This window comes from Pistacia vera, unplaced genomic scaffold, assembly GCF_008641045.1.
Source record: "Pistacia vera cultivar Batoury unplaced genomic scaffold, PisVer_v2 Contig309, whole genome shotgun sequence".
Taxonomy (NCBI): Eukaryota; Viridiplantae; Streptophyta; class Magnoliopsida; order Sapindales; family Anacardiaceae; genus Pistacia; species Pistacia vera.
Window position 1 is genome coordinate 632,501 of NW_022196123.1, and position 12,793 is coordinate 645,293.

General features: G+C 35.9%; 1 protein-coding gene across 1 annotated transcript; it reads left to right on the forward strand.

Moving 5' to 3' along the window:
• The first annotated feature begins 5,331 nt into the window (after positions 1-5,331).
• Positions 5,332-6,150, forward strand: LOC116136060 (uncharacterized mitochondrial protein AtMg00860-like). The gene is made up of 2 exons (XM_031421777.1): positions 5,332-5,409; positions 5,686-6,150. The coding sequence occupies exons 1-2, from the start codon at positions 5,332-5,334 to the stop codon at positions 6,148-6,150; spliced, it is 543 nt and encodes a 180-aa protein (XP_031277637.1).
• Positions 6,151-12,793: the final 6,643 nt, after the last annotated feature.

The window sequence follows — 12,793 nt, forward strand, 5'->3', positions numbered from 1 at the left end:
CACTATTACATGTGTTTTTAGGTTTTAATCTTGGTTGCCTACGACAGCACACCAGAGGGCACTGAGAATTCCCTCAACGTTCTGTTTTCAACCATCTCAGTGACTATCGCCTCTCGTTCTCTTCTCTCTCTGTTAAGTCTTCTTGCGGTTCTTTCAAGCTCTAGATCAATAGGAACCATTGGTTGACGTCTAGCTCTTCGCATAAACTACACAGATACAAAGAGAGCGTGAGATCACAAGCGAACAGAAAAGAAACAACAAAAATAAACTAGAAAACAATTAAAACTAAAATTAAACTCCAATCTAGCTAAAACCAGAAAAATTCAATATTAACACAAAATCAATCTCCGACAATGGCACCAAAAACTTGATGCATTGATTTTACAACATGCAATGTGTAGCAAGTGCACTAGTCGCAACAAGTAATAGAATGATGAGTAAAGTATCGTTCCCACGAGGATTGCGTGTCAAATACAAATTTCCTAATTTGTATCATGTTGGAGTAAACGAAAAATGGTTAGATTTGCGGGAGACAATTAATCTGAAGTTAAATCAAAATCCACAATGTAATTTAAAATCTAACTAATGAAAGCAATATCAATTCAAGAAAATATCAACTAAGACAAAGCGGTTAGGGTTTTGACTTCACTAGGATTTTATAATTTAATCTACGATTTCTGTTGCTTCTAAGTTCACATGCAAGGATTATAAATCGGACACCCTAACTTGTAAAACATACCTTCTCAGGCTATGTTTTCCTACTTATCCCTATTAAACTTCCGCACCCAACAAAATGAAGGTTAATAGTTCCAAGTCCGTTAAGCTAAGTGGAATCCTAAATTGATTTTATGGATCTTCGAACCTATCTTTAGCGTTCAATCAATCAGTGGTATTTACTCTAAGAGGCTAATACATGATTCACTTCTTAGTCTCATCAAGCTCAACAATTAATTTCAATTAGAACAAGAATAAATACATAATCCAAGCAATAGAATATGAAAGCAACATCAATTTATTGATGAGACATTAAAATCCCAATTACATCAAAACCCTAACCCAAAAGTGAGTTAGTTCATACTAAAAATAAAGCAAATCAAAAGAAAAGCTGTAAAAACAGAGCTCAACATGCTGGAATAACGAAAAGAGAATAAATTCTTCCCTATTTGATGAACCCAAAGGCTTCCAATCTCCAATTTTCTCCTCTCTTTCCAAAAAGTGTCGAACCGCCTCTAAAATAACCAAGTCCCTCTTAAATAGTCGACCCCAAAACCCTAAGACTAATCCTAAATAATTAAAATGCACAATTTTAACAAACTAAAATTTACAGTTTTCATTGCGGCGAAGAATAGACTTCACCGCAGTGAACTTTTCTGAAATTTTTTGAAATTATGAAATTGCCCTTCGCTTGCTTCTTTGGTTGACTCTTCAATCATAGTGATCCCCAATAGAAACAAGCTTCATAGTGCTTCGAATCTGCATTAGAACTTTCCCGATTCCTGAAATTCGCTTGATTCTGGGTCCAAAAACTCAATTCCGCTCAGTTTTTGCTCTAACTGCACATTTTGGCCTGAAACGTAAAATATATGGAACTAAGTTGCCATTCAGGCAATTGATAGATTTATATGTGAATTGTAGAAAATTAAAGTTTGATGGCAATTAATGGAAATGGTTGATTGATGGATTTATATGTGAATTGTAGAAAATTAAAGTTTGATGGAAATTAATGGAAATGGTTGTGTCATGAGCATTTAACATATTACAAGGGAGGTTATTATTGATCATTTAACATGTTTTCATAGGGGAGAAGGGTTAGGAAAAGTTCGGGAGTAAGTTGAGGTAAACGAACAAAGATCGTATCAATCCAATGTGTATAACTCGAGATATGCATAGCATAACTACCTCAAAAGTGCTTCCTATTTCTTAATTTATTTTTAGCCTAATAATCTATGATTGATTCCAAGTATGGAAATAATGCTTACAGGGTTTTGAAGCATTTTGAATGAGTTATCTTTGTGATTATTTAATGATTGTATGAACAATATATATTTGATGTAATGAATGACCATGGAGGTCATGTGTAATATGTTATGTATTACCTAATTATGAGCTTCTTTATGTATAAATAAGCCTAAATATGATATGTTTCTATGAATTAATTATGCATCCACAAAACGGTCATGATGAAATCATATGTTCCTATATGGAAAGTGTATGTTTTTAAAGAATAAAGCATGTCAAGCATATTAATAATGAAAAAGGGAAGGGGGGGGGGGGGGGGGGGGGGGGGGGGGTTTGTGTGTAACTTGATCCCAAGTTTGAGTAAAATGCTTTCAAGGTACATAAACATGCATTTTTGTGAAGAAAATGATTTTTAAGTTTTATGGAAGCTGTTGGCATGTTATGGGGAATCTGAGCTCACTCATGCACATGTCTAAACCAAAAGAAATGATCAGTCCATAGCGTACATGACCATGGGGACCATGTTATAAGTTAAGGCTAGCTCATTGGCCAAAGGTTCTGTAATCCATGCCTAGCTTAGTCTGATCAGCGGACAGTAAAAAGTTTTCAAAGAAACATGTATTTATACATGCATGGCATTGAAGTGCATCATTCATGAACATTAAAGGAAAGCATTACATGAATTATATTCTGCAATATGATATGAATTGAATATGCTATGTTTTATTACATTTATGTTATTTTATGTTATTAATGTTTGGTTCATGTACAAGTAAATAAGATGTTTTCCAAGTTTAAGAATGTTACATAGGATTATATGATTGATACCCTTACTAAGTGATTAGCAGTCATTTCCCTAGTTTCCATGTTTTGCAAGAAATGGTTGAAGTGGTAATGGCGAGTGGCAGTCAAGGAAGCTTGGGGCATGCATGTTAACTTTTGCTTTAGTTAAACTTATGATGTTATATAAAGGATGTTGTTTTTGAATTAATGTAAATAGTTTGATGTCTATAATCTAAGTTTTATGAAATAATGAATATGTTTTGCTTATAAATAATGGGAGATATTTTATATTTGCTTCTGCTATTAAACAATTGATGTAGTTTTTTTCTTTAAACCATATTTTTCATATATAGTCATATTTCGATAGGTTGATTAAGAAAGTAATGTACATGAGAGGAGAAGTTTTTATTTATTTATTTTCATATCGTACATGTTTGTAACTAGGATTTACGTTTTAAATTACATAACTTTCCAGGCGTGAATTCTCTAAGATTCCATCGTAATGGAATACTTAGAGGGTACCCGGCTAGAGGATAATGTTACAGTTGGTATCAAAGCATGGTTCTAGCACTTAAGAGATGTTTTCTATTATATGAAACTAGATTGTTATTTTATGAAGTTTTTCACATGTCCCTCAGGCTATGTTGACACACCCTCGCAAGTTAACCGCTGTAAGTTATTGTTTAAGTTTAAGTTGATGAACTAACAGAATTTGATGATTTCTTTTGTCTCTATAAGTCTCAAGATAAGTCGAGAAACTAGATCCAGGTGAGGTAAGCAGAATCTAACTCCACTTGTAGGTACCAATCCAAATGTTACAACAGGATTTGATGTTGCCACAGTGGGGGATATGATCCAGGCGACAATAAGGGAGGCCTTAGGAAATCAGAATACGATTGTACAACCTCTAAATCAAGGTGCATAAGTGAGTTGGAACCTATTTACGGGCTCCCACCTAGCTCATCAACACCCACCACTTCTCAAGCACAGCTGGAACCTATTTATGGGCTCCCAAGCAAGCACCAGCAACATAAACTCAGTGGCACTACTGATCCATCAGTAGCTGAAGAATGGATAAAAGCAGTAGAGAGGGTAGTGGTATTGTTTACGATAATAGATCAAGAAAAGATTCGATATGCCACTTATTTGCTAGGGGTGATGCCAAAATTTGGTGGGAATTAATGGAACATACTCACAATATTGCCGCTCTTACTTGGGTTGATTTTAAAATGTTGTTTGACACAAAGTGCAAGACAGCAGATATGTTTTCTGTTAAGACTCAAGAGTTTATGAATCTACAGCAAGGGAGTAAGACAGTTAAGGAGTATTCTACTATATTCAACTCATTAGCTCGATTTGCTCCTATTATAGTTATTACTCCTCTAGCGAGAATGGAAAGATTTGTAAATGGGTTACACCCCTAGATAGCCTAAGATGTTATGGCGAGTGCTCAACCTCCTTAGACGTATGGTGAAGCCTTGAATCGAGCACTGCGGGCAGAAGTGTATGTCAATAGAGTTGTTTAGCTATCCAAACCAGTGGTTGTAGCAAATAATCCTCTTTCAGAGCCACAAAAGAGTAGTGATGAAGCCTTCTCCCTTACCAAAGATAGTAAGAACAAGAAGAACTTTTAGCCTCGAGTAAATAAGAATAATTGGAAGGGTAAAAGGCAACAGCAGAAGAAGAATAATCTATCTTGCCATAAAAAATATGGCAAGCAACATAAAAGGGAATGTCTAATGGGGAAAAATGTGTGCTTCAAATGCAAACAACCAGGGAATTTGGCAAGAGAATGTCGAAACCCTCGTCCCCCAGTAACTTAGACAATTGGAGGAACTGACGCCAGAGTATTCACTGTCTCCCAAAGCCAGGCAAAATCCAACCCATTAGTAGTCAATGGTCAGTTATATTTCCACTATGTCCCATTATATGCTTTAATTGACTCAAGAGTCACCCACTCCCTTATTTCCTATAGAGTTTTTGAAAGATTAGGATTAAAGCCTAATAAAGTGGAACCAGTCTTAAAGATAGAGTTGCCAAATGGGAAAAGTGTAGTAACTAGTAAGGTTCTTTCGGGGGAAACAATAGTTATTGATGGACGAGAGTTAGAAGTTGACTTGATTGTTTTTTATATGCCCGATTTTGATGTTATCCTAGGCATGGATTTCCTAGTTAGGTATGAGGCAGAGATAAACTGTCACAAAAAAGGGTCAGATTTAATTTAAATAATGGGGATAAGTTTAATTTTGGAGAGGGTCATGTACTTATTGGTATGATAAGTGCCATCAAAGCAAGAAAGATGTTGAGAAAAGAATGTATGGGGTATATAACTAATGTAGTGAATAAGGTGAAGACTCTAAGTCCTAGTGTGTATGATGTGCTCATAGTTCGTGAATTTACGGATGTATTTCCAGATGAATTACCAGGTGTGTCTCCAAAAAGGGAAGTAGAATGTTTTATAGAGTTCAACTCAAGTATTGCACCAATTTCAAAAGCTCTAAACAGAATGGCTCCAACAGAACTCCAAGAGTTAAAGAAGTAACTTCAAGAGTTATTAGATAAAGGTTTTATCAAATTGAGTCATTCACCATGGGTGCTCCAATTCTATTTGTCAAGAAGAATGATGGATCCCTCCGGATGTGCATTGATTCTTGGGAGTTGAATAAGGTGACAATGAAGAATAAATATTCATTGCCTCGTATAGCTGACTTATTTGATCAACTAAGAGATGCTTCAGTGTTCTCTAAAATTGATTTGAGGTCGGCCTACCATCAAGTCAAAATTGCAAAGAATGACATTTAGAAAACTGCCTTCCGAACTAGGTATGGACATTATAAGTTTGTTGTGATGCCTTTTGGGTTGACCTATGCACCAGTAGTATTTATGGACTTAATGAATAGGGCTTCCATGACTATCGAGATAAGTTTCTTGTGGTGTTTATAGATAATATACTCCAAAAAAAATGAAGAGCATGAACAACATTTGAGGTTTGTATTGCAAGGATTAAGGGAGAAGCAATTGTATGCCAAGTTCTCCAAATGTGAGTTTTGGTTGGATCAGGTAACGTTTCTTGGTCATGTGGTTTCCAAGGAATGCATATCAATGGATCCTAATATGGTAGAGGCAGTACTTGAATGGAAAAGGCCAACAACAATGAAGGAGGTAAGGAGTTTTCTAGGCTTGACTGGGTATTACAGAAAAATTGTGCAAGGGTTTGCTAAACTTCCTCGTCCACTCACTGTACTTACCAAGAAGGAGACTCCATTTCAGTGGACATATATATGTGAGCAGAGTTTCCAGGAGTTAAAGAGGAGATTGACCAGAACTCCCATTTTAGCTTTGCCCGAGGAGGGTGTTGATTATGACATTTGTATTGATGCTTACATAGTGGTGTTAGGGCAGTATTGATGCAAAATGGGAAGGTGATAGCCTATGCCTCTAAACAACTGAAAGATTATGAACTGAGGTACCTTACACATGATTTGGAATTGGCAATAGTGGTGTTTGCCTTAAAAATTTGGCATCATTATCTATATGGTGTCGAGAGCAATATTTACACAGACCATAAGAGTTTAAAGTATTTCTTCACACAAAAAGAGTTGAATATGAGGCAGAGAAGATGGTTAGAGTTAGTCAAAGACTATGACTGTTAAATAAAGTACCATCCAAGGAAAGCTAATGTAGTAGCAGATGGCTTAAGTCAGAAAGTTCCTCTATTCCAAATCATAGTATAAAAAGAGTTGCAATGAGAAATCCTCAAAGAGCAAATTGAGGTTGTAATTAGAGGATGTGCTAGATTGGAAATCAAATCTACTTTAATAGAGGAGATCAAAGAAAAACAAGTAGTTGATGATTCTTGCAAGGAAATCAATAGGCAAGTAAATGAGGGAAAAGAGACAGATTTTAGAGTAGTGAATGGTATTCTGAAATTTTGAGATAGGTTGTGTGTTCCTCAAGATGTAGAGTTGAAGAGTAAAATTCTTAGAGAAGCATACGATACACTTTGTACAGCCCACCCTAGAGTGTAAAGATGTACCATGATTTAAAGAAAAGCTACTGGTGGTCAGGTATGAAGAAAGATATCAGTGATTATATAGGTAAATGTTTAATTTGTGAGTAGGTTAAAGCTAAACACCAATGACCATCAAAATTAATATAGCATCTTAGTATTCGTAAATGGAAATGGGAAGACATATCTATGGATTTTATGGTTGCCCTTCCAAGAGTACAAAAAGGGTATAATGCACTATAGGTTACTGTGGATAGACTAACTACGTTAGCGCACTTCATACTAGTGAAGGATACAACTACTTCAGATCAATTGGGTTAGATTTATGTAAAAGAAATTGTGAGGTTGCATGGTGTGCCCAAGACAATAGTGTCAGAGATTCAAGATTTGTTTCAACCTTCTGGCATGGGTTACAAAAGGCACTAGGTACAAGGCTAGCTTTTAGTACAGCTTATCATCCCCAAACAAATTGAGAGAACCAATTAGGTGATTAAAGATATGTTACGGGCTTGTTGTGTGGATCATAAAGCAAATTGGAGTGATATAATTCCATTAATGGAATTTTCCTATAATAACAGTTATCATACTACTATCCAGATGGCACCATATGAAGCTCTATATGGGAGAAAGTGTAGATCACCTTTGTATTGGGATGAAGTAGGAGAGAATGAGTCTTTGGTTCAAGCTTTAGGACCAAAGATGACTTAAAAGATGATTGAAGATATAAGGTTAATCAAAGAGAGAATGAAACAAGCCCAGGATCGCCAAAAGAGTTATGCAAACTTGAAGAGGAAGGAAGTGGAATTTCAAGTAGAGGACAAAGTGTTTATTAAGATTGCCCCATACAAAGATGTCATGAGATTTGGCAAAAACAGAAAGCTTGCTCCACGGTACATTGGTCCTTTTGAAGTGCTGGAAAGGATTGGAAAAGTAGCTTACAGACTTGCATTACCATCAAGCATGGAACAAGGGCATAATGTTTTTCATGTGTTATTGTTACGCAAGTACATAAATGATCCTTCTCATGTATTATGAGTAAAGGAAGTGAAACTGAACGAGAATTTGATTTATGAGGAGCGTCCAGTCCAAATATTGGATAAAAAGATTAAAGAGCTCTGGAATAAAAGTATTCCACTCGTCAAAGTTCTTTGGAGAAATCACAAGGTTTAAGAAGCTACTTGGGAAGTGGAACAAGACATGAGAGACTGCTACCAAGACTTATTTGCTTAATTTCAAGGACGAAATTCCTATAAGGAGGGGAGAAATGTAAACCCCACCAGTACGTCCAAGGATAAAATAGTCTTTTCATTTTTATGTGCTAAGTTAACTACCATGCACATGCCTTAGGGGTAAAGTAGTAAAAGAATGATGATATTTTGTTGGCTTGACAAGGTAAAGATGGCAAAGGATTAAGGAGTAATTAAAAGAAAATTGTTAAGGGAAAAAAGGAAAATAATGTTATAAGTCATTAAATGCAAAATATAAATAAATTTTTTTTTTAAAAAAAAAAAAAAAAAAAAAAAAAAAAATCTTCACTTTGGTTTGTATAAGTCGGCCAACACATGTATTCTTCCACTATCCATCATCTTCTCAATATTTCTACACTATTCCATCATCTTCTTCAATACTTCTCCATTAATTCTATTTCCTCCATTGAAATTTCAAGCTTTTAGTTCCAATCTTTCAAGTGTCCTATATTTCTTCCTTTATTAAGAATATTAGGAGGTAAATTTTGTTAGGAAACAATGTAACCCAATGGCAGCAGAAAACAAAAATAAAATAGTGATCGATTCCATTTTAAGCCAAGATCAAGATACAGATATTACAGATAATATGTTAAATCAAATATTCTACAGTAATATGAATGATCAGAATAAAGATTAGAGTATTGATATAATATGTTAAACCAAACTTAGTATTGAAATGCTTAGAAACATTTTATGTGGTTAGGTGAAGTATTGATAATGTTGGTGGACTCTAGAACCTAGTTGAGAAGTGCTTGAGGCAAAATTCTAGGAATAGACATTATTGAGGAAATGATTTAGGCATTTTTTTCTAAACGTTTGACCCTTTCCAGCCGACGATGAATAAATTTTTCCCTAGTCACCCATTTGAGTCTTATGAGATTATCACTGTCCTATTCTTCTTGTGCAACAAAAAATGCCCAAACCTTCCACCCTAAACATTTTTCACAACCTTTAAGAGAATTCTGGACCTAATGCAGACACAAAAGAGCATAGAGAGATGTTTGAGATTTTGACAAACCAAAATACTAAGTTTGGGGGTCGCAAAAAGGGCAAGAAGAAGGGGTAATTGACCTCAATAAATTGATGTTGCTTTTAAAAAAAAAAAAAAAAGAAAATTGAGATTTTCAATTCAAAATCAAAAATAAGAATTGCACATGTTTGAGGGTTATAAAATGGTTGACACTTTGATTGGTGGTAGAGAAAGAAAGCGGAGATTAATGTAGCTCTTAGTGTTTGCATGAAGAAAACCGAATTCTCTTACTTTATTTATCTTATCCTTTTCTTTGGAGCCCACTAACCGAGCCTAACGTTACAAGCCTATAAAGACCTTTTGATCCTTAGTGATGTCTAGTCCACATTAGTGGAGAGTAATTTGATACTTAGGCTTATGGAGTCTACCACCATTTGATAAACTTTGTATTTCTGCATAAAATAATCCTGGAAGTCAAAAGGTAGACTGAAGTGGGGATTACCTACTCAGGAGGCCGATAGAGAAAGATAGTCAATCAACTTTTAACTTCTTGGAGTGTTAAGCAATTTCCAGTAATAATGTTTCAACAATTTTTGAGACTTGTATAAATTCTAGGAAGTTCTTTGTGTTTGATTTTGATTCTAATATCTCTCTTTTCATTTTCAATTTTGTTGTCTTTTTCTGTTTGTTAGTTGTTCTCTTTTAGTTGAATTTTGTGTTAGAGTAGATGCCCTAGAGCCAATCAATTATTGTAGAATTGACTCTTTGTAATAATGTTCATTAATCAATAAAAGGCATTTTATTCTATATCGCGTAATCATTATTATTGCAATATGTATTGATGTATGTCCTTAGAATGGTAGAACCGTGACGAGGGTATCAAGTGTTTCAAATCTTGATAGTGAGAACCCTATGAGCACATATGGTGGCCATTCTAGAAACGTCCGTAGCCCTAGTATTATCTGAAGTAAGGCACACGATAACGGAAGGCTATCATAGTGTTGAACGACCCTGTCGAAAGACAGTGACTGATCTTACTTGTCAAGGTTGTTTGGTGACAACCTGGTGCAACACATGGGTGCTTGTTGTAGGCAGATATACCGCAGCAAGTTCACTGGATTGACCCACCAGAGGATTCCATATGGATGGTAACCTCAGTGTCTATGGGACAAATCCTCTAACGAATGGTGGTGCATGTGATCCTTAGACTTGAGATCACCGGAGCGCCTTGGCACCGATTGGTGCAGTTTGACACTAGCCTAACGCAGTTCTATTCAGAGTTGTCAATACGGTGGTGATTGGCTGCATCAAGGAGTGTATCAAAACTATGGTGGATTGACAGAGGATTCACACTCCAGGTACGAGGGAGAAGTTATCTCACGGTGCAATTCAGTATATGGCAATGACACTAAAACTGTGGCCACAGTGGGATTGAGTTGTTGCTTTATCCGGATTATAAGAAAGGTCATTGGTCCAGAAACTGAATACATAATATCGAGAGTAACGAAGGTTGACACTATTTCTATGCCTTCGTCTCGTCGAGATAACAAATGATGAAAGGATCGAATTGTATGGTAACCATATCATTGACAGGTAGCTACTTTGCTGAATCCGAATCTAGGGTGGCCATGATGCCTTGCTAGGGGCCAATCTTGGTCTGTGTATTAGTGAGACGATTAATGGTGTTAATCGCGATACTATACACTGCTGATATGATGAGGAGCCTATGGGTCACACACATAGAAGATAATTTAAGATCCAAGAAGAAAGAAGGGCGTTTCCATCTTTTAAGGCAAAAGGGTATTTTGGTAATTTCACAATGCAATAATTTGTTGAGGTTGTAACCTTATTAATTTGTTAGAAAAATTAAATAAGTGAAATTCGGTTAAATGTGTGTTCGCACATATTTAATTAAATCATCATTATTGTTAAGTGTAATTAAATATTAATTGATTTTAATTGAAGATAATGATGAATTAAATAAATATCTAATTGGGAGTGTTTGGCAACATGGGGTGTTTGGGTTGTGCCCAAGCCCATTCCATATGGGAATAGGGCAAGTTAAATAAAACTATAAAAGAAAAAGGTTTTAGTTGAAAAGTGTGTGTGTTATTTTATTTTTCATTTTTCATTGAAAAGAGAAAACTCCAGCCCCAAAACACTCTCCCACACTAGGTTTTGGTTTTTGCCAAAATCAAATACCTTTTGTTTTTTCTTGATTCTTAAGGCCAAGGAGGATCTAGCAAATCCCTCCTTGGTTCTTTGTGATTGTCTTCGTGTGGACCTCTACGGTTCGACCTACATTTGGATCGGTAGCAAACACGTTCAGAAACCTATTGGTAGAGCTCCAAACGTGGGTATGGTTTCTAAACCTTGCTCTGATTTTTCTACAGATTGATTATTTTATATAAACTGTGATTTTTGTACCCGGATCTTGGTTCTAAGGAACGATCCCTAGAGTTATGTTTTGTTTTCCGCTGCGTAACTGGGTCGTTTCCTAACAGTGGTATCAGAGTCTCGGGTATCAAATTTTACAGTTTATTGTATGATTTATAACATGTATTTGGTTGATAACATGTTGTTTTTGAAAAATCTGTAAAATCTGTTTATGGATGAATGATTCAAATGATAAATTGGTTTAAGAATGTGTTGATGGATGTATATTGGTTGGTAATATCCGGTGAAGTGTGTGCGTTTGATTTGATTTGGATACGTGTTTGTACACGAAAAACTGCAAAAACGCGAACTGTACGAATTGGGGATTTCTAAAGCTTCGCCGCGGCGATGTGCCTTTGGAAAGGTCGCCGCGGCAAAGATAAAACCTTCGCTTCGCTGCGGCGAAGTCTATGGCGGCGAAGTACATACAAAGTCTGTAGCTTCCTCGCCGCGGCGAAGGTTTATCTTCGCCGCGGCGAGCTGTAGCATTTTCAATTCTGTATTTTTTTGCGAAGGGTCTAATTGCAGTTTTATAGCCTGTAAAGCCTTTGTACATTTTGCACATTTAAGAGGGTAATTAATTAATAAACCCCCAATTCAAAATTGATTTTTTTGAAATGTATGCTTTGTACTTGTTTGTATGTTGCATGGTGCCCGGTACATGAGCCTATGACCTAAGGGTGAATGTTTTAAATTATTTTGGGTATGTAGGTTGTAATATTTTTAAAAAAGGGTCTGCGTGTCCTGCCTTCTCTCCTCTTCTTGATGTACATTCTTCTCATCTCATTCCCTGAATGTAAATCAAGGTTTCTAAATGTTGATGTAAAATAGTTAATATTAATTTTATTGTAAATTTAGAATGATGTTTTTGTAATGTACTGGAGTCGGAGCGAAGGCGTGGCAACCATACTTGGAGACTCAAGATGTTATTACAGGACCCCTAGGTGACCCACCGATTCCTCTAGGCTCGAGGAAATCGATTTTAGTTGGGCCATTTACCGACACGCTTAATTTTTGCTTAGAATGCATGCTAAGGTGAATGTTGAATACATGCAAACAATGTCATTCTAATAAAGATAATAATCTGATGAGACATTAAATAATCAAACCCAATTAAAGTATATTAAGTCACAAGTGCCTTCCATCACCATGGTTTTATCAAACCACTGTTTGTCGAAACCTTGTTCGCAAAACGAAGGGCACACATTCTACCAGTGGGAGGTTAAAATACATTGGAGTTTCCTTAATGGTGATGGGTCGACTTAAAATGACGGTTTTACTTGTTCGCCAAAGCGAAGGTTGATAAAGCGTCATAGGCATAGTAGAGCAGTACACCTATTATGTACGTGGTGACATGTAGGGTCCACTCTACTGATACTGAGAATATAC

Bases quoted from the DNA above. Each gene is read 5' to 3' on its own strand.
- LOC116136060 (XM_031421777.1), top strand. From the start codon at position 5,332: ATGGGTGCTCCAATTCTATTTGTCAAGAAGAATGATGGATCCCTCCGG. The intron at 5,410-5,685 runs GTGACAATGAAG...TGGTGTTTATAG, and splicing joins ATTCTTGGGAGTTGAATAAG to ATAATATACTCCAAAAAAAA.